The 23,923-nt window shown below is 34.9% G+C and overlaps 1 protein-coding gene across 1 annotated transcript; it reads right to left on the bottom strand.

The window, feature by feature from the left end:
* Window positions 1-15,998: 15,998 nt before the first annotated feature.
* LOC145137510 (cyclin-D4-1-like) lies at window positions 15,999-18,223 on the bottom strand. Its single transcript, XM_079071634.1, has 6 exons — window positions 17,648-18,223; window positions 17,375-17,461; window positions 17,188-17,283; window positions 16,895-17,096; window positions 16,710-16,813; window positions 15,999-16,483 (listed from the first exon to the last, which is right to left on the bottom strand). Exons 1-6 carry the CDS (start codon window positions 17,972-17,974, stop codon window positions 16,268-16,270), a joined length of 1,032 nt encoding a protein of 343 aa, XP_078927760.1. The 5' UTR covers window positions 17,975-18,223; the 3' UTR covers window positions 15,999-16,267.
* Between the last annotated feature and the right edge of the window lie 5,700 nt (window positions 18,224-23,923).

The following is a 23,923-nucleotide window of genomic DNA, read 5'->3' as shown; positions in this document are numbered from 1 at the left end:
TATTCACCATAAAAATCCCTTACCGCATTTAACAAACACAACATCAAACATGCATTACAACACAAAACACACCCCAGTTGAAACCTGATCTGTAGATCAATGTATGTGTAATTCATAGAAGAAATGTCATTTCACCTTCAAAATTCTTGTTATAATTATAGTGTATAGATATCTCCTTGGGATGTTGCTTTCACAGCCTCAGTTTTCTCCATCAAGTATAATATGTTTGTGTTCATACACAATTAAAAGAACCCAAAATAACACAATTTCAATTGAAACATGACATCAGCAAGCTTGGCAACTAGGGAAGTTTCCACCATGTCTCATTGTTCCTATACTTAGTCACATCGCGAAGCCACAAGCGTTTTAAGAAGATTTAGCCAAAATGTTTACTAGAAATGTGTCCCTTAGCCAATAAGGAGGTCCTGGTTCATGACTTTAAATTTCATGACTTTCTTGACTTAATTTAAGAGTAAATCAGAAGGTGTTTGTCACTCCTTTTAAATTTCATGACTTTCTTGACTTAATTTTAAGGAGAACAATATTTCTCAAAGAGATCATGACTTCTTAATTTAAATTTCATACAACCTACAATATTAATGTGTCCCTTAGTCAAAATGTTTACTAGAAATGTGTCCCTTAGCCAAGTACATACAACCTACAATATTAATTTAAATTTCATCACTTTCTTGAGACTAAATCTTTAGATTTTGCTACTATTGCTCCACCTATTCCCCCTTTGCCAATTTCTCAAAGAGATCATGAGTTGAAAGTTGAGTGAGACTCGTACTTGGCTTTAGGAAAAATGCTGAAGTTTTAAGCTACACAATGTGTACGGGCAATGTTGGATCCATAATAATTTATATTCCGGCTGTAATATGTCAATGTAAGTCCCTGATCTGCTTGTGTATCAATCAGATCCGTTTGATGGTACGGAATCTCAATCAAACGGATGATGTCAGATCAATAGAAGAAGAAGGAGACGAAGAATATGATGAATCTTGTATGTATTGAAGATATGAATGATGCTCCTTACACAAGATTCTCTCACACACTATTCTTCTCTCTAGTTTCTCTCTCTAGAACATGCTCCTCTTCTCTAGCCTTCTAGCCTTTTTCTCTCATGCACTCCTCACCCTATATATATATATATATATATATATATATATATATATATATATATATATATATATATATATATATATATATATATATATATATATATATATATATGAGATAGTTGGTTGTACACGGGTGTACGACCGTACACACAAACCGCAAACACATACAACATTACATAAAAATATATTTTACTAGAAAAGCAAAGTATAAACCAAATTTAGACCCAACAATCTCCCCCTTGGTTTATAGCTTTCTTTTCTAATTGACCCAACAAGCTCCCCCTAAAAAGTAGCTGACTTTTCTCATCAATCTTCAATGGGAGCTTGGCTTCAGCTTTAATCTTCAATTTCTTCACGACTTCAAGATGAACATGATGAATCTTCAATGAATGACTTCATCTTGAGCAGTTGGGCTTTTCTTCAAAATTTGGCTTTGAACGTACGTTGGGTGAGGAGGCTTCTTGAAAAATAGAGCTTTCAGCTTGAGAATCTTCAGAGAGAATATCAGAGAGAAACAATCTTCTGGATCACTTTAGCAGGTACACGATAGCAGCAAATTGATTGAGGAGGCTTCAATGCAATCTGTCACATACAACTTCACCTTGCTTCTAGGGTTGAAGGATTGAATGTTGAAAGAATAATCTTCATTTCTTGCTCCTTCGAATGAGAATTCTTCGATGCTCATGGATGAAGCCTTGGCTCAGAAATATTGATACAGTCTCCACGAGTCTCATCTACATCTGAATTCACTTTTCAAGACAAACAAAGCTAAAAATAGAAACAAAACTAAAATAAAACTTAGCACACAATATTTTGGATTTTTCATATTTTCTGAAAATGAAATAAAACAGAAATAACACTATTTTTGGAATTTTAATTTTCTGATTTTTGTTTGGTTTTTTTTTTAAATTCTCCCCTAATATTTAAATTAGAAGAAAACTATGAACAAATTTAACAAAAACAAAAATAATAGCTAACTTTAAGAGTGATTTATGACCAACGTTTTTAGACAGCCTTTATCCGTTTATCAGTACCTCTCCCTTCATGAATAGATCTGGTCAATCACCGGTATTGTGGTCCACTTAAACACGATAGATTGTGACAAAATTAGGACATACTACAAGTGACAAGACAATGTGATCCTATGTTCCTAGATAATATTCCTAAATGACCATTCAGCTGACGACGACCATCCACCTAAATTGAGCAGCGAGATCCACAGACAACCTAGTGATTGTTCAATTTTAAATGTACTAGAACATGTTTCCCGCTTCCTGCCATACCCCAATAATCAGGAACTTCCAAAGTACTCCTTACTTTAGGTGAGCAGACAATTATTATGAGAGAAGTCAGATTTAGAATGCATATGTTATACACCCAGGTCGGATCTCTTCCAATCACGCAGAGAGTGAAACATATGACTAACTAGAGTTTAGATGGATTGAGAAGTAGAATGTTGCATATGCTGTGTACCAGGTCGGATTGTATTTCAATCAGGCAAAGGAGACAACATATGACTAACAGACAGGAAGAATTGCATAGATAAAAGATGCAGAGAAATAGAATTGCATATGTTGCAGTCCAGGTCGGATGTATTTCAATCACGCAGAGGAGGCAACATATGACTAACAGAAAGAAAGCAAGAAAATAATTTTCTACAGACCTACTTTATCGGAATTCCCCAGTCACCCCATCAATACCGGAATTAAGGACAGAGTCTGTACATCGAGCAAGAGTTAAACCACGATTCTAGATACAGATTACATTAATGTGACCGGTGGATCATCATGTATGTCTCCCTGCTCAACCTATCTGAGCGTCGTATTGTCAGGCTAAATGGATCTATCTAGGTCAAGATTTTTCAAGTCTCTAGATTCCTTAAGTTCATCTATGCCTAGTCAAGTCCATTTTAAATCTTTCGTGCCTACCAGCGCATTGAACACAAAGCCTAGACAATTCAGATGCAGTCCCTTACACAGATTCATATTGCCTATTATCACATGATTATATCACTTCCCAAAACATCTCCCTCAAGCACATTCCATTAACAACATATTTTTGGATTTTCTGATTTTTTTAATGTTTTTGGGTTTTTTAAAATTTTCTAATTTTTGTTTTGTTTTTATTTCTCCCCCTAAATTTGTGCATAGGAGAGAAACGAAAGTAAATGCGCAAATTTAAACTATCCTAAAACAAAAATTAGTCTTTAAAGCGAATAAGCTTAAGAAAAACTCAGGAGTATCGAGAAGAAAACTCAAACCGTAAGTCACCGATTGAATTTGCATCCAGAAGGTCTGAGAACAGCATGTGCAATCTCAGAACAGATCCGAAAATTCTTCATGTCATTAAGCACAAACCCCCATGTGTGATCCTTTCCTTTCTTCCCTTCCCGCAAAGGACACATACTCTCAAACAAAGTTCTGAGTGTTGTACAATTGAGAGATGCCTCCTATCATGTGCCTGGAGCAGCCACTATCAACAAACCGAAGTCTGATGATATGCCTCCATAGCTGCTCCGACAAAGAGCGGGATTAGTTGGTCTTTGGAACCTAGTCCATTTTGAAACTGGGTTGACCTTTGTCATCCTTGCACGGTACTCTCTCCCAAGACATATCATGCTTATTACAAACAGAAGATGTAGAAATATTAGAAGCATTAGGAGATTTGGGAGATTGAACCTTTGGTAACCATATGTAGTTGGGTTTAACCCATTTCTTTTTCGATCCGATGGGTGCCTCGGTACTTGATTTTGAACTTGAAGTCGGCTGCCGATATGACTTCGACCTAACCGGTCTTGGCTTCACATGAGCATCTCTTGGACTAGACTTCTGGGCCGACATTCCCTTCTTGCCCTTGGGAGTTGGATTCTTGACCTTGGGAGTTGAATTCTTGGCCTTCTTGGCATTCCAGTCGCCATTGTCTGAACGTGACCTTGAGGGATTTCTATTTGAAAATATCCCTCTTGGCGCGTTGTGCCACCCTTGTGTATAGTAGGGAACGCATGCGCGATTTGGACAGTTTCGGGCAATGTGTCCAGGTGTTCCACAGTGAAAGCAAGTCTGCTTCTTCATGTAGGAGTTGTTTCTTCCTGCCCTTAGTGGCGTGTCCATGCCTTGTCTCTTGTTGTTCCCACAAGCACAATTGCAGTAAGCCGGCTGTTTCACTTGATTTGGTGGCCTGTACTTCTCAACAGCAGGTTGATCACAAGCAGCTGAGTTCGAAGCAACAGATTCAGAGCTCAAGGAGATGTTGGTTTGTTCAATGGTTTTCTCCTTATTCTCATCTTCTGCTACTTTACCTGCACATGAAGTAGAAGCATTAGAATTTTCAACCTGAATACCTCCTGAAACAAAACCAGCTGGTTTGCCATAAACCATGAATGGCTCGTTGGCAATCTCCTCTTTAGACACAGGGTGATACTGGTAATTATGATTGAAAGGAGGAGGCACTTTATCGTATCCTAAACCCTTTTGCTGGTTATTTTTGAACTGCAGGCAATGGTCAATCATGTTGGCAACTACCTCGCTTGATACATCAAACCTTTTAAAATCAAGATTTGCAGTTTCAAATTGCCCTTTTAATGTATCAAGCTCAGTAATTAACTCAACATTCTGTCTCTTGATATAATCATAATTTTCACATTTTGGGAAAGAGGCCGAAGCCCCGGCAAAGAATTCATAAAATAAAAAAAAAAATACAAGAGTTATGTCATTTTTGGACAACCCCAAAAATGAACAAAATCCAAACATCACGTAAATACCAAAACCAAAGGCTAAACCTAACAACAATATAAACATAGAAAATACATTTTATTCTATTCCAACTCCACAACCCGGAGTGGTCTTCAAACCTCCACTTCAACACGAATTGAAATCGCCATCTTATCTCACAATCTTCAAAAATGCAGTCATTTTGTATGCTCCACGTCCATATGTCCAAATTAGCACAAAACCCATAAAGAAGATTATCCCAAAAAATCAACAAAAAAAAATGTATTTAGTATCCAAATTCCAACTCCAAATGATATCCACAATAGCAATCTTCTTTCTTCTATCCACCCTTCTATCTTTATTCTTCTTTATGCTCTTCAAAAGTAAAATGCTAAAAATAGCCAAATTATCAACCCCTCTAATTCCTTTATCATCAATCTTCCAAATCTCAAAATCCTTTTTTCTTTTTGCACCAATAAACAAATCAACATCCGAATTCCAACCAATCCTAGCCAAAATAGCTAAAGTTTTAGAACACTTGCCATCAATACATCTTTTATGCACTTCAATAATCTCCAAAAAAATCTTCAATAAAGCCTTCCAAATATCATCAATTCCAAAAAACCTCAAAAAAATCTTCAATAAATCCTCATCTCTAGTGAAATTATAGAACAAATAGCCATCAATTCCTTGAATGTACACGCCTTGTTTCCAAGGCGCAAATTCACTTTTAAGGGAAAAAGTGACAAAAATCCCGAATCCGTCAATTCCTTGAATATACACACCTTGTTTCCAAGGCGGAAATTCACTTTTAAGGGAAAAAGTGATAAAAATCCCAAATCCGTCAATTCCTTGAATATACACACCTTGTTTCCAAGGCGGAGATTCACTTTTAAGGGAAAAAGTGATAAAAATCCCAAAACCGTCAATTCCTTGGATATACACACCTTGTTTCCAAGGCGGAGATTCACTTTTAAGGGAAAAAGTGATAAAAATCCCAAAACCGTCAATTCCTTGGGTATACACACCTTGTTTCCAAGGCGAATTTTCACTTTTAAGGGAAAAAGTGATAAAAATCCCAAAACCGTCAATTCCTTGGGTATACACACCTTGTTTCCAAGGCGAAAATTCACTTTTAAGGGAAAAAGTGATAAAAATCCCAAAACCGTCAATTCCTTGGGTATACACACCTTGTTTCCAAGGCGAATTTTCACTTTTAAAGGAAAAAGTGATAAAAATCCCAAAACCGTCAATTCCTTGGGTATACACACCTTGTTTCCAAGGCGAAAATTCACTTTTAAGGGAAAAAGTGATAAAAATCACAAATCCGTCAATTCCATGAATATACACACCCTGTTTCCAAGGCGGAGTTTCACTTTTAAGGGAAAAAGTGATAAAAATCTCAATTCCGTCAATTCCTTGGATATACGCACCTTGTTTCCAAGGCGGAAATTCATAACAATTAGGAATAAAACCCAACTGTAAATGAAATAAATCCACTTCATAAGGCACAAACCAAATGAAACTCGGGATCAAACTGAGATGCAATTCACTTTTAAGGGAAAAAGTGATAAAAATCCCAAATCCGTCAATTCCATGTATATAAACACCTTGTTTCCAAGGCGGATGTTCATAACAATTGGGAATAAAACCCAACCGTAAATGAATTAATTCCACTTCATAAGGTAAAAACCAATTGAAACTCGGGATCAAACCGAGATGCAATTCACTTTGAATGGAAAAAGTGACAAAAATCCCATAGTCATCAATTCCTTTATAAAGATAATGAACAAAGCCTCTCATCATAAAAAAGAATTCCTCCCACATCTTTATTTTCCAATTATGCCCTTCCTTTAAGAAAATCGACCTCCACCCAAAATTACTATTCTTGAACCAAACTTTATTTCGTTTTCTGCTCCTCCTTTTCTTAAAACCATCCAACCTCCAATATTCACCCTCAATAAGGATAGACCTAGAAATATTCAGCTTCCATTGACCAAAATGCCCTTGTCTCCAAAAAGTATGAAAACACATATAAAGAATTCCAAGAAAAGAATCCCCACTTTTATTCAACCCATACCAGCCATCAGAACAATCAAACCAGGACCAGACATGCTTAGAAAAAGAGAAATACCAAAAATGCCCCTGGCTATTAACACTCCCAACCAAACGCACACAATCATCAATTCTTATTTTTCCTTCCACCCCCACGGACCTGAGACAGCAAGAAAGGATCGACACCTTTCTCATTTTAACAAATAAAAGAGAATTCGCTGTCAAATTACTACTATACCCTTCAACCAAAAAACCCAACCATTGATTCTTCATATCGTTCTTCATCTTCTCACTTTTCTCCCTGTTCCTCTGGTTCGATCAGCAAAATAAATCCACCCAATTATTTAATTTTCCAATAACAAGATTATTATTTCCCAAATGACAAATTTGTCCTTCGTCTAATTCTACCAAATCCCCATCATAACCCTCCATCCTCCAAAGCAGAGGACTTCGATTGATAATATTCTTCTTTCCATGGCAGCGATACTGCCATAAAACCTTCCAATCCATCTTATTTTTAATTTCTATCCCCATAAAAACAATTTTCATTTTTAACAGGGATACTCCACTCCTTGCAAATTTGTTCATTAAGCCCCAAGAATCCAGACTTAAGACCAAAAAGCTTCAATCTAATATCAACTATGATATTTTGAACCACTCTTTCAACAGAATTACATTCATTCCCAAATAATCTTTTATTCCTTTCACTCCAAATATGATAAACAGAAGCTGCCAGGGCAATTTTCCTAATAAAATTCCCAATATTCTTCAATTTTAAAGCAGATTGAAGGTCTTCAATAATTCCAATCCAAGAACCATGCTTGTGATTGATTTTAGCTTTCTGCTTTATCCTTTTCCAAACTTCCTTAGAAAACTTGCAATCAAAAAACAAATGCTCATGGGAATCCATTTGCGAATTACAGAGAGTACACACAAAATCACAGGAATGATTCCATCTTTTCATTCTATCTTGAGTTCTTAACTTGCCAAGGATAGCCAACCACAAAATAAAACAATGATTGGGTATTCTTTGTTGAAACCAAACAAGACCAAACCACTTAACTTTTTCATCACGAGCCATCAAGGACACTGTCACCTGTTTAACAGAAAAAGGAACAAGTTCATTTTTCCAATTACACCAGAGAACTTGATCCTTCCTTTCTCCAGATAACTTAGGGATAGAATATTCACCAAGTTGAGGGATCATACTTAACCACTCCTGTGGCCATTCCCAATCATCATTAATGATCACATCTTTAATTCTATCCCTAATATTGAATCCAGCATTAGCAATCTCTCTAGGAGACAGCACATGACTCAAAGGTCCCAATTGATGCCAATTATCATACCACATAAAAGTCAACTCACCATTCCCCACCTGATAATGAAAATTCTCCCAAATACAAGGTCCCATATTGATTAAATTCCTCCAACTCCAGCTCATTTTATCATGAAAATCAACATCCCAAAAACTTCTTCCCTTCAAAAGATTAGCATTAACCCATTTAACCCACAAAGAATTATGCCCACTTATCAATCTCCAAATTTTGCTTGAGAGGAGAGCAATATTCCAGTCACTCAAATTTTTAAGACCCAATCCTCCAAACTCTTTCGGTTTACAAATCGACTTCCAAGAAACTTTAGCCATTCCTTTCCTTAAATCACCATTATTCCAAAGGAAATTCCTCATGATTTGCTCAATCTCTTTTGTGGTAGACTTGGGCAAAAGAACAACAGAAGCCCAGTAAACTGGTAAAGAAGAAAGAACCGAACTAATAAGCTACAATCTGCCAGCATATGAAAGAGATTTATTTTTCCAATTATTCACTCTAGCCTTCGCTTATCCACCAATCCTTTGCAGTCTCTTACGAATAACTTTGTAGAAATCAAAGGAATCCCCAAATACCTCATCGGAAGTTCACCTTCAACAAAAGGTAAAATCCTAAATATTTTCCTTTTATAATGCTCCTTAACATTTCCAAAAAAGATGTGACTTTTAGATAAGTTTGGCAAAAGACCCGCAGCACTAGCAAATTCATCTAACGCCCTCTTCACAATCTTGATAGACCCCGAACTCCCATGACAAAAAACCATTAAATCATCAGCAAAACACAAATGAGTCAGCTTCTGATCTTGACACCTCCAATGATATCTGAACCCTTCATTTTCATGAATGCACCTCTTTAGCATAAGATTGAACACCTCCATAACAAGGGTAAAAAGGTATGGGGATAACGGACATCCCTGCCTCAACCCTCTCTTGCCTTTGAAAAATCCATGAAAGCTCCCATTAATATTAACCATGAATGAAGAAGTAGTAACACAACTCATGATCCAAACAATCATAGAATCATGAAACCCAAATTCTTTCAAAATAAATTGAAGAAACATCCAATTAACAGTGTCATAAGCTTTTTGGATGTTAATCTTCATGGCACATCGAGCAAAACCCCGATCAATATGGTAACCTCTCACAAGCTCCTGAGAAAGAAGAATATTATCTAGAATAGTACGCCCTGGAATGAAAGCCGATTGATTATCCGAGATCAAAAAACCAAGATGCTCCCGAATTCTATTTACAATGATTTTGCTAATACACTTATAAACCACATTGCAGCAAGAAATTGGTCGGTAATCACCAACCTTGCCCGGAGTAGGAATTTTAGGGACAAGAGCTATAACCGTAGCATTGATCTCCTTTAGAATTTTTTTAGAAACAAAAAATTCTTTCACAGCACTACAAAAATCCTCCCCCACAATCATCCAAGCTTTTTTGAAAAATTTTGCAGAATATCCATCAGGCCTCGGAGCCTTGTCATCATCAATATCAAAAAGGGCAAACTTGATCTCTTCAACAGTCACATCACTAACCATATCCAGGGCTTGCTGTCTATCAAATTTTTTAGAGAAAATACTATTCGGGGACTCAATAAACTTCACCTCACGCTCCACCCCAAGAAAATTATTAAAATAGTCAACAATAACTTTAAACGCTTCCTCCCCTTCCTTCCAGTCTCCATTATCATTAGAAATAGTTTCAACTCTATTTCTGTTGATTTTCCCCTTAACCACTTTATGGAAATAAGCAGTATTAGCATCACCCTCCTTAAGCCACTGCACCTTGGCTCTTTGTTTTAAATAACATTCCTCTTCAGCCCTAGCATTAAGAAAAGACTGAATATAAAACCCCTCTTCGCTTCTCAGTTCTTCATTAAAAGGCTCCTTATCAAGCTTAAGTTGAACCCGACAAAGCTCCTCTCTACATTTAGCAACTTTCCCAGCAAAATCTCCCTGAGCACCCAGCAGCTTTCGAAGAGGCTTCTTCAAAAGTTTCAGCTTCTGACACAGCCTAAACATACCAAATCCTTCAATTTCTTCCTTCCACACTTCCGCCACAATGGGAAGAAAATCATCAAGCAACGTAAGAGAGTTCACAAACTTAAACGGCCTGATTCTAAATTTCTTTCTGATAGGAAATTTAATAACCATCGGGCTATGATCCGAATTTCTATACGGCTGAAAATTGACAAACACATTCGGATAATCACTAATAAATTTAAAATTACCCAAAACACGATCAAGTTTCTTTAAAACCCCATGAGCCCCTCTCGGTCTTTGATTCCAGGTAAAATGCAACCCATTACAATTGATATCTTGAACTTCTATACGATTTATACAATCATTAAATTCCACCATACCCCTTGAAATTTTCGAGTTAACAGTTGTAGAATCAATAAGCTCCCTCGTAACATTGAAATCCCCCGTAATCAACCAAGGAGAAGAATCAATAGAATACTTGTGCTTATCCAACGACTCCCACAGTTTCCTTCTGTCCATGTAGTAATTACACGCATAGACAAAGGAACAAAAGATTCTCTTATTATCTTTAATAAAGAGGATCTGACAATGCATCACTTGACTGTTAGCATCCAACGGCATGACCACTAATTCATCCGGATCCTACCCAATAATAATACGAGTACCTTTGGGGCTCACTTCTTGATTCGAAATCCACATCCAATTCCCAAAGACTTTATTACAAGTCGTTTGAAGCTTATTAAATCTCACTTGTGATTCAAGAATAGCAAATAAAGACAACTTATTACTGATAATCACATTTTTTATTTCCTCTTGTTTAGGCCTTAAAATAGCACCCCTCACATTCCAGCAACCAAGACTCATCATCATTGATCAACATTTTGATTTTCGGTGTTAATCTCCTGGGCACCTCCAGTAATAATCTCTGGATCGATCTCATCCAAATAAGACATATCCCTTAACCCCATTTCATCATTTAATACATCAAAAGGATTTTTTGAAATTATTTCATCTTGGTCATCTTTCCCTGAAGCTGAACCCAAATTATCAAAATTAGAACTAATTTTGACATTAACTGGCTTTTTTGGAACATAAACTTTCTTCTTTGTTTCCTCTTTTCTCCCTTGCATTTCTTCTTTCTTGGCATTGAAGTTGTCTATAACATTCTTGACTTTGCTCCCCAATTTCTCCTTTGGAATAAAAACTCCAGTTCCATTCGATTTCCCACTTTTTCCATCAAAAGACTGAAATGCCCCTGTATCCTTCCCATCTTTTCTAAGTTTCCCCACAGCAAATTTGGAAAAGATTTCTCCATTTGTTTTCCTCCCTTTTTCCTTGCTACTTTGCATTCCTTTTTGACTATCTTGTTTCTCTTCAATTTGTTTTCCTTTTTGTTTATCTTGGCTGCCCTCTCCTTCCACTTTCTTGCCTTGTTTTTCAACAACAACACATTCTTCCATAGGAACTGTACTCTTCTCCAAAGACTTAATCAAATCAATTTTCCTATTTTCTTGAAATACGACATTACTACTTGATTGTTTCCCTTTATTGTTCTTTTTAGTAACCAAGATAAACACATCACTATCAACTTTTCCATTTTTGCTGTTCTCTTCTGCTACTAACTTTTCATCTTCTTTAGTTTCAATTTCCAAACTATTCAAGATACCACAATTGCTATTCTTGTGTCCATATATTTTACAATGGGAACACACATCCGGTCTCTAAGCATGCTCCACCCTACACCTTGATTCCACTTTTTCACATGTCCCAAAATCAATTGAGACAACACTAATCTCCTTCAGCCAATTAAACTCAGCTGACATTTCTACAAGAAATCTCATGAAAGCAGGCCTACCCCAGTGTTCTTTACACATCTTTTGAGTGATATTATCCATAGCTATTGGCTTCCCAATTTCATTAGCAATCAATGTGACCCCCTTGCTGTTCCAATATTCCAAAGGCACATTAAAGACTTTAACCCACACATGAACAGACTTAATTTGAGGTTTGCTCAAAACCAATCCAGGCCTCCATCTTTGAATAAACAAAGGAACATTGTTAATAAGCCATGGTCCTCCCTCAAGCACACTCATCATACCTTCTTTAGAATCAAACTTAAAGAAAAAGAACCCTTCGTCATTCACCATTATATCCTTCAATCCAAAAATCTTCCACATCTTGAAAGCAAAATGGTTAATAGTAGGAAACGCTAACTTCTTGCCCATAAAAAAACCATAAAGAGTAGCATGATAAGGAGCTCCTCCTAACATCAAATCTGCATATGGTAATTCGACTTTACCAGCAGGTTTCCCATCAGCTTTAGGAATTACTTTGATGTTAAGATCAACCACAGAACTAGTAGATTCAACCATTCGAGCATAAGACTTCTTGTTATAATCACTAACCAACTTGGCTGCAGGAGACATACTTGGTTTAGAAAAATTATCCACATTCATTGGTTCCTTATCCCATTTCAGATTCAGAAAACTACTCCCCTGTTCCACCTTTAAATTATTTCCATTGCTACCATCCAAATTCATATCCTCATTCATAGGATTACCCCCCTGTTGCATTTTCGAAATACTACCAATCTCACCATTCAACATTGAACCCTCAATCACAGAATCATTCATCTCAGCATCAAAATTGTTAACAGAATTAAGCACAGACTTCGCAATCACAGGGACTCCAATGGAAGGACTTACTGATTTTACAGGGGAAAGACCTGAAGCAGGAGACGAAACTATCTTCACTGGAACAGATTGTGAACTCAATTTCTGCTCAGAACTCATCGGTTTCATCCCCAAAATGCCCTTAGCTTTGCTCGCCTCATTCCCAGGAAGAACAATCGAAGGATTAGGAACATCTTTCAAAGAATTTGAAGAGTTGAAACCTTCAACCATATCAAACGTAGCTTGAATCAAAACAAACCCCCTTTCCTCCACCAATTCGTTAATTGTTTTGATCTTCTAACCAGCTTGGACTGAAAACTGAGTTTCTATTCCTTTGCCACCCTTAATCGCATTCTCCATAGATTTTAATTCTGATTTGATAAAATTAGGATCAGAATTCTCCTTTCCATATCCCGATTCGATGACTTCACGTACTCCAGCTCGTAATGTATACTTCAATCCTTCATTAGAACTTTTCGACTCTAGGAACTTCTTCTCCACCAAATTCCGATTGACCTGAGCTTTGATCTTCTCCTTTAACAGTAGAGGTTTATCTCCAGTGTATGGAGAATTTTCCTTATGGATTGCCCGCCTTCCTCTTCGTATCGCCCCTGGTTCAACATCGAAATCTTCTTCATACAACCTTTGACAATCTGGATCTGGATCTGGAGGATCATTACTTTTCAATCCAAAAATGCTTCCAAATTTTCCCAACATTATTCCTACACCTTCACAAACTGAAGACGAAGGACAATGATGGAACGACGATCAGATAGAAGAGAAAACCGGCGCCGGAAACAGCTTCCGACCGGCCAAAATCCCCGCCGAGTCACACGCAAAAACTGACAAACGAGAGAGAGAATCCTAGAGAGAGAAAGTTAGAGAGAGAAATTTTTTTTGCAAATGACTTGGGTTTTTAATTTTCACATTTGTTACTGTAGTCTTCCTGAATTCTCTTAAAGTCCTTTATTTTTGTTTCTAATTCAGCCTTTAGGGGTTTCTGTCCTTTTCTGAGTTGATATCTTTCATATCTCAGGTCCTTAACTTCTCTTTTTAATAAATCAATTTGTTCCCGAAGAAATTTAATCGTATCTTCACAAGATGGAGTACATGAAACTTCATTGACTGGGATGTTTGTAGAACTCATCGTTTTTCCACACTTCGAAGCGTCAAGTTCTTCAATTACAGCAGCAAGACTAAGACGATTGAGATCTTTTGTCTTCTTGATGACAGCCACGTTCATATCCCATGACTTCGGAAGTGCATTCAGCAGCTTTTTGTTTATATCAGATTTAGTCAAGAAGATCTTAGCTATATTCATCTCAGTAGTAAGTGTAGTAAATCACTGCAACTGAGCTTTCAGGGTTTCTCCAGGGATATAGTTGAACATGTTGAATTTTTGTCTTAACATATCCCTGACTCTCTTTCATGTCTTCATTTCCCTTGTTGACCTCAAAAGCCATTAAAAACACAACTAGAAGCCAAAATCAGATTTAAAAGTCAAACTTAAATTTAAAAATGTACTTTGACTATAAACCTCAAAAGTCAACCTTAAATGTCAAATTTAAAAAGTCAAACTCAAAAGTCAAACTTAAAAGTCAAACCGAAAAGCTAAATTTGAAAATTTAAATGTTAAACGAGAAAGTCAAAGTTTAAAGTCAAAGGTCAAACTTTAAAAGTCAAAGTCAAAATTTTAAGTAATAAGTCAAAAATAAAAGTCAAAATTTAAAAACTAAAATTTTTGGTTGAAAATGTAATTTAAAATTAAAAGAAAATTGATTTTGGACTAAAAATGTCAAATTGGCGAAATTAGGTACGCAGATACGATATTTGAATTAAGAAGCGAAAGAATTTATCATCCAGCTGGCTAGAAGAGTTGGTTAAGGCGCTGGTTGAGTTGGGAGGATACCCGGGTTCGATCCCCGACACCTCCAAAAATCCGATTCGTTTTTAATGGAAGCTGTTGTGCTGCGAGGACTTCTGCCGCACACCTTCAACAGATCCGAAGAAAAAACGACGTTTTTCACCCTTTTTACTCCAAAACTCGATCAAAAAAACTCGTTTTTTATGAAAAACGCGAAGAACAAACCCCCCTTATTTTGCCAAGATCTATCCAAAAACGCAGGAATCCTTCAAAAATAAGATCAAATAAGCTCCAGATCTAACAAAATTGACTGATACAATCCAAGCTCTGATACCACTTGTAAGTTCCTGATCTGCTTGTGTATCAATCAGATCCGTTTGATGGTGCGGAATCTCAATCAAACGGATGATGTCAGATCAATAGAAGAAGAAGGAGAAGAAGAAGATGATAAATCTTGTATGTATTGAAGATATGAATGATGCTCCTTACACAAGATTCTCTCACACACTATTCTTCTCTCTAGTTTCTCTCTCTAGAACATGTTTCTCTTCTCTAGCCTTCTAGCCTTTTTCTCTCATGGACTCCTCACCCTATATATATGAGATAGTTGGCTGTACACGGGTGTACGGCCGTACACACAAACCGCAAACACATACAACATTACATAAAAATATATTTTACTAGAAAAGCAAAGTATAAATCAAATTTAGACCCAACAGTCAATCACATGAATTATAGAAATTGGAATATAGTTTTTTTAAATAAAAAGAATGTTCAAGCTTGTTGCATTAAATAGAAAAATTGAAGTTCATTATTTTCTTATAAAAATATTCTGAAAGTACAGTTTGTTTAAATTGGTTACGTTAATGGAAAATTATTCAACTGCTACCCTTTTATTTATTAGTAAGTACACAATCTAATCATTTATTCCATCCGTCTCAAAATTATATCAAAATTATAGTCCATCTTTCCTTTTTGGTTTGTCCCAAAATAATAGTCACTTCTAAAAATAAATAACATTTTTACCAAAATACCCCCTCATTATTACGTAACCAACTAAGCATTTAATGGAACATTAAATGCAAAGTAAGAACAAAACTGTCATTTTATAAAATAAAGTTAGTGGTAATTAATGTTTTTTTTAATACGTGTGGTTTTTGTCTGTGGACAATAATATTGGGACGGAGGGAGTACTTATCAATAACATTACAAATATTGGATTTCATCATTTCTTCTATAAATTATTAAACATAATTAATTTATCAACCAACGTTTCTTGTAATTCAACAAAATAAAAGGAGTACAAGAAACCATATCTACCCAAAAATACATAATTTAATTTGTATATATATTTCCAATTTTACCAAAGATCTTCGCCAGCTGTTAAGAGGTCTAATATTTAACAGCTCATGACTTTTTTTTCCCTTTTTTGGAGGGTAATTCTGACTAAATACTCATCCTACCAAAAATAAATCAAAAATCAAAAATCAAATCCAAGCAATTTATTTATTAACTAAAAATATCAGCCTAAATCTTCAAATCAAACGGTGTGTTGTTGAGCCTCTTTTGAGCAGAGTTTAGACATGATTCAACTGCTGAATCATCAGCTGAATAGCATAAATTAGCAGCCTCCAACACACCTATTGGGCTCTTTGTCATTGATGTCAATGTACCACTCGTTAAGCTCATTGTACAACCACCACTCAAGTCTTTCAACAATTCTACACATTCAAGAACCCTTTCCTACAAAAACCCATCTTTATGTCAACACAAGAAAATCTTCAAGCCCTACTACTAAAGAAGCAGGGTTTTTCTTTCTTGGAAATATGACCAAATGTACAACCTTTATTGCACAAGATACAACTCTACTGATATTTATGAGTTATGACACGGGAAAAGGTTATACTGACTTGTATCTTGTGCAATGAAAGTTGCACATTAACCAATTTTAAGTATCAATGTACATTACCTTATTAACATGCAGAAACAGGGAAGAAAATTGTGTCGATCCCACGACATAAATTGCTACTGCTGCTGCTATCTCAGAAGGTCTAAATTTCAAGAACTCCATCCCTACATTGTAAATTTACGATTTTAACCCTCATTGCTTCATTCAAGGATTATGAGATGAATCCAAAAAGACATCATTTTTACCTTTCATTAAGCATAAAATTAATTGGGTTGATCTCAAAATCATAGATTTGGAAGTGGGTTGACCATCTTTGACTTTCTCAAGAAAATTATCAATGAAAGAGAATGGAGTCACTGCTTGCATTCGCCATTTCAATGTCGTCAACACAAGCAACTCCATTTTCTGAATGGTTTTTGCTTCAAACACAAATCTTGATCCACCCACCTGCAAATTCAATCAAAAATCCAATTCCATGGTCAAAATTATATTACACCACAAAGAAAGTCAACAACTTTAGTCAAAATAGGATCTTGACCTGCAAATCTAGAATGAGAGGTACTTCGGTTTCTTCCATTTTTGCTGCTAATGATAAACATGCTACAGCTAGCAACTGCATCGTCCAAGCTTTGTCCTAATAAAAGGAATTGTTTCATTTTGGTCAACAAATTGAATGTAATATAATAAATTAATCATATCTTCTTGTAAAATATATGAAAACTTACAGGCAATTCATAAACAGAAAGAAATCTGTCCAAGTAATTTACTGATAAATACGCACTTAGGGGTCCAAAATTGAAATGAGCATGAACCTGGTCAAAATAAATCAATGAAAGTTAAGCAATATATGATTTTCTTTTCTTTTTTTAGTTTCATACAAGTAGAGATTAATCCCAGATAATTAAAATCGCAAATAAAAACTGTTTACTTTATAAAAAAAGTTGAAAATGGCAGATCGAAAAGAATTCGATGCAGGATTTAGAAGAACAAAAACAAACCTTCGTAATCCAAATAACGGCGTCTTGTCTTGCAACCAAATCCATGTTACCATTCTTCAGTTTGTTCAAATAATCAAAAAAATCCACAAATTGTTCACATTCTTTTTCAATTAGCAAATCTAAACACTCATCACTTCGTAAAGGAAAATCAATAACACATTGCTCTGTTTCAGGATGGTTGATAAATCTCTGATTTTGATTAATATTTTGATAATTTCTATGATCCAATAACATATCAAAATCATCGTTGTCGTCGTCGTAACATATACTGTCATTTTCTTCTGCACACAGTAAACTTGATGCCAAGTAATCAAGACTGGGCGCCATTTCAAAATCCCTTAAGACAAGATTTTTCACTTGGGTTTTATTGATTTAAAGAGCAAATATACAGGAAGGTTGGAAATGGATCAAAAACTGCAGATGCGGGTATTTAGGGGAGTGTGTTGTAGAAACTTTTAAAGACGGATTGCGGAAGAAAAATGCATGAAGCAACCTCTTTTGCTTTCGGTTTCTCTCTCTAAACAGAAGATGAGTGAAATCATAACCAAAGAACAAGGCTTATGTAGAGGATAATGGTAGCAATTGGGTCAGAGTTTTGGGGTTTTAGGGAATATATACAGAGAGAGAGATATGTTATCGGATTTTTTTTTATTTTTTATTTTTTGGTTTGGGAATAGATATAAAATATAATATTTTGGGTAAGTTTATAAAATAGTTTCATACTAATTTTTTTCTTAGGTAAATTAATTTGATATTATTTTATAAATTGATCTAAAATATTAAAATTATTTTGAAAATTACCCTAAAATATTGAGATTTTTCAATAAAAATCTTTATTTTTATTTTTATTATTTATTGACACAAATAAATATATAATTTTTTAAATTTGTTATTATTAATATTATTAAATAACTGCATATATAAATATATTTTAAATAAATATTTATACATATAACAACGTATTTATATGTAAAAAAATGCGTATAAATATAATAAATACAAATAAAATACGTATTTATATATTTTTATACTTTAAAAACGTTTTGAAATTTTTTTTCATTTAAACGTATTTATACGTTGTTGATAAAAAAAAGAACTGGATGATGATAGAACATATCGGTACAACGAACATACCAGATCATGTTTAAGTATGATGGACTAGAAATGTATGGTGGACAGACGACCATACTCAGACTAGTTTTTTCTCAACGTGTGTATATATATATATATATATATATATATATGTGTGTGTGTGTGTGTGTGTGTGTGTGTTTATAAAAACAACTTTAATTTTTTTTTATGTAAACGTTTTTATATATGTGAAGATAAGTTTTTGATGATACGAAGATTGTGTGGGCTTATGTGAAGATGGTGATAAAGATTGATGTGAAGGCACTCCTGACCTTAAGTGCTTTGAAGATTGATCTCTCGTATTGTTTTTACCGAAGCGACCTACTTTTGGTTACTTTATATGATCAAATCTTTGGTATAAATCATGTCAATTAGGCAGGCTAAGTATGGTCGTCTGTCCACCAGATTTAAGCATGGCTTGGTGTGAGTATGATCGTCTGTCTACCATATTTAGCATGTTGAGTATGGTCGTCTGTCCGCCATACATCTCTAGTCCACCACACTTAAGCATGGCATGGTCCACCATATTTAAGTATAGCTTGGTCTGTGCGTTGTACTAGTATGTTCTATCATCATTCAGTTCTTTTCTTAACAACGTATAAATACGTTTAAATGAAAAAATAACTTTCAAAATGTTTTTAAGTTATAAAAATATATAAATATTTTTTTCATAAGGGACGATTAGGGTTAAAAAAACAAACGGATTTGTTCCAGAATCTTCTCATATTGAGAAGGCCGATAATAAGAAAAGCAAACCTTAGCAGAAATAAGAGAGCTTCCAACGTTGAACATAACACAAGTGCAGCAACACAAATGTTAGATCATTCGATTTTTTTTGGGCAGACGATAGAATCAATTCTTTTGTATAGAGAGAATAAGAAGGTGTGCGTGGAAAATAGAGAGGAAGATGTTAGAAATTTGGGTATAGAAAGGCTTGGAAATTCTGAGAATCGTGTTAAACACTTTCAGATTAAAGTATTTGGGTGGTACTCCCAATATTCTTTAATCGGATAATACTCAGAGAGACATGAACAGAGAGTGTTTTGATGATGTTTTTGATGGGTTTTGTATACTACAACATTCTATGGTGTACATACAACCCTAAATGCTTTTGATCTATGTTTTCTCTAATTATACATGCAATATTGTATCCAAAGCATTAAGCCTACAACTAGCATACAATTGACATAAACAACATAAAATTGAGTTATATAATTACCTCTTGTTGTAGCTTGTACTTTTGGCCTTTAAGAACTTAGCACCTCAAGTGTGATGCCTCAAATGGTTCACAAACACCATGAACAAAGGAGGACTTTTTGAGAGAGAATATCATTTCATAAACTTAGTCCATCATGTATCATAAGCCCAAACAATATATATATAACTAATTTACACAATTAGTCCCCGTTAATTTAATTAGTCTCTTTTGATCACTAAATTAATTCCAAATTAATTCTTGATCAATACTAATTAAATAACATGATTTCATATTAATATATTAGAACTTATAATATATTAATAAATCATAAATAACCTCTTCTCAAAAGTCCATCCTATCAAATTGCTCTGGTGAAGGCAACCCAAATGGACCATGCTACTCTCGGGTCAAATACATACCAATTATAGTTATGGGCTTAGACACCTAATCCAACAGTCTCCCACTTGGATAAGTCTAATAACTATTATTGAAAGTACGACTCCACATCCCGAATAGCAATCGTAGCTCTTAAAAGTCGTTGTCGAACTCTGACCTAGTCAATGACGCGTCCATTAGATAAGGGATCATATATTCCTCTATTCTACAAGATATCATATGGACTGAGACATGGATTATAATCCTTCTCTCTGTCCATCTGTTGTTTCCCGATTTCCGATTTATGACAACTGACTAATTGAACAAATCAAATCAGTCCAGGCTTGGCCAAGCGCTTAATGTGTCATCACTAAATCATAAAGGGGCCCACAGATATCGCTTTTATCCCTCTAAGGGTCAAAGGAATGGATAAACTTCGACTCAAATGTTGGCGTGTACTTACTCATCAAATCACACACAACAATATGTTTTATAACACCAAGTTACTGGTGCGTTTACATATGTCAATGCGCAACCGACTTGTAAATTACAACTCACATGTCTTGGTTTCAAGAATATAAGATATTATCATCTCACAATCACTTGTGATAAAATCCATGAAGTGATTCAGATGAGCGTGGGTTTAATCCAATACTCAGACCTTATGAGCACTTATGAATGTTGTAGCAAACTTTTGCTATGTCTAAACACTTCTAACAATCTACAACCCAAATTCATGACAGTCTTGCCTCAATACCTACTTCCAAAGTATGATCGACTGTGGATAGTTTGAAAAACCTAGTTATTCGGGAAGTCAAAACATGCAAAGTGAAACACAAGAATAATCGAATCCAATATGGCTTTAGAATTTATGAATATAAATAAAACACCTTTTATTTAATCACAATATTGATTACACATTATTCATTATATAATGTTTCGATTAATCAACTTAATACTTGAATTATAACAATAGTTATCCCATGCTCCAAGCATGCACACTATGTTTACCTATGGTCCTTTCTTTGTGAAATATATCAATTGAAAGCATTTCAATGACACTCATTTCACAATTACAAATCCTTACCATAAATGTAAGAATACCAAATTCTTGTCATTTACTGTAATTTGTTAGATTCTAAACTTAAATGCAATGATCATCTTGTAATGACTATGCACAAAAGCCACAGAGACTTGGCAACAGATATCACAAAGTACTCCAATGGAGATCAATTCCATGGAAACGAAGTCTCACATTTAAAGTACATTCCTTTGAACATCTTTCTTGCATTAAGTTTTCTAATCTTACACGGATTTAAAGAGTAACTTCCACTTATGGAAGCATTTCCACATTCCCATTTTGACTATCACTTCTGAACAAGAGTTATCTCTTTTCAGAATATGTCAATATGGTCCTTCCAAAATTCAGAATATACTTCCAACTGTCCATAAGCAACCAATCTTTGGTAAACCTCAGATTATCCTCGACAATTGCTTAACCATTTTAGTCATATCTCGTTCTAGTCCCTTTTCCCTCTTAATGCCCTAGGCATTTGGAAAATCAGAACATATTAATATTATAGCTTATGTAATCGATCCTATATCCGAAGCATATGCGATACGATACATAATGTTTTACATAAAGACGTGATACTATACCATTCTCTTGCTAAAGCATTTCCATATATTCTTGAGTAAAAATCTCAATCTAAGCTTTTAGATTTGAAATGAAGTATGAATTCCTCTCCCTTAATTATAGCAAAACAACTTTTCAAACCCTGCCACTTTTGCGAATTGAAACTTGTTTTCTATAATTAACATTGCTAACTTGCAACACTTAACGTAATAATTGTGCTCCCACTAGCATAATGATTACATCCTTATTAGCATAACACTTATGCCCCCACTAACTTTGACATGTACTCAGAAATCAGCTGGACTTCTAGAAATCAATACTTATTGACTTTCTTACCAAAGTTCAGATTTCTGATATAAGATGCTTCGATAAGACTTTATCTAGGCTTCTCAAACTCATACACCTTTCCTTAGATAGCTCACACGTATGTCTAAACAATTTTAGAACTTACATCAATAAGTCCTAAATGTTTAGACCTTTTCCATTTCTCACAATTCGAACTATGACGAGGTATGCCATAATCATAATCGAATTTGAGAATGTAAATATCACAATTGCTATCTCCTTAAAATCTACTTAGTGAAAGCATTTCCTCACAACCGTTTTCATGAATTGGAGAGAAACCTTATGACACTTAGATTTTTATGGTGTATATGTTCCTATCCATGTGAATTTGTCAAAACCATAATCACAAGACAAGTTTAGTGACAAATTCAAACTCATATGGACTGAACTTGTTCAATCTTAATTTCTTGCCACCTGGCAGCACAAGGGCCTACCATTGCTTCCAGGTTGTTATGAAAACAATTGAGAACTCATAGAACGCACATGCATAGTCAACTTTAATTGGAACGGGCAAAAAACTAAGAATATGTCAACACGATATGTTACAAACCTCAATTCGTGTACTAGTGATTAAACAATTGGTTTACTCTTGATTAGTTCTTGAAACTCTTCAAGATCTTTAAGACTCCTACTGACCTCTTGACATATAAGATTCACTTTTTCAAGGAACAATACTTGACAAACAAATATTCAAGAGTTAGTGCGGTTTCTTATCAAGACAAACACTTCACACAATTGGTCTTAGTTGGTCTCTATCTTATCCAAAACATCACAACTTACCAATTTCAAATGTACAAGAGTAGAAAACATTTTATTCTACATTTGATAAGTGTTATAAACCTTTCTTAAGATTATGACACTCAAGGCTCGATCTTGGAGTGCGACTCTAAGACTCGATTTTGGAACAAAGTATGATTTACCTTTTTTATTTAAACATTTCAACAATTCACGATTCCTCTTCTTAGCCATACAAATGCAATAAGATGTCCTTAGAGGATCAATTGTGATATGGTTTCATAATCACTAAGATAATCATAAAACACGATACTCAAGTACTCTCCCTTCTTTTCAGATTAGAGAAACTTTTATCTTTCTTCCTAATTTGATTCTTCTTATTCGTTCTGCTATACATTGAACCTTTTCCAATGGTTCAGAATTACACTTAATCTTGTAAGTATAACCATATTTACTAAACTTTAGTAAATCATAACGAACAATCTCATCGTTCTTTGTGGTGGACCTGACCAGCGCACAACCGAGTGCACCCGATCTCCTAGTCCTTCACTTGACTCACATATACATGTGAATAAGTAATTAGTCTTAATTTCCTAAAGATGAAGTTTGCATTCATCACACAATACAAGTTTCATGATTCCAAGTTCCTATCCAACTGAAACTTGGGTGATGAGAATATTTCCTTATTTGGTAAATTATGACACTACCACAAACGAAAGAATCAAATCCATTTTCCAATATTGCTATCAATGGAAACATATAAGCAACAATTTTCACAAATGCCATTGTAAGGAAACTTAAAATAAAATAATTTTTTTTTCTTTATTTATAAAAGTACGAAAACTTGTCCTTACAA

The sequence above is a fragment of the Lactuca virosa genome, chromosome 9 (genome assembly GCF_052849685.1).
Source record: "Lactuca virosa cultivar CGN04683 chromosome 9, Lactuca_virosa_CGN04683_v6, whole genome shotgun sequence".
NCBI lineage: Eukaryota > Viridiplantae > Streptophyta > Magnoliopsida > Asterales > Asteraceae > Lactuca > Lactuca virosa.
The sequence above is the reverse complement of the archived record's forward strand: the minus strand, read 5'-3'. Positions and strand labels throughout refer to the sequence as shown.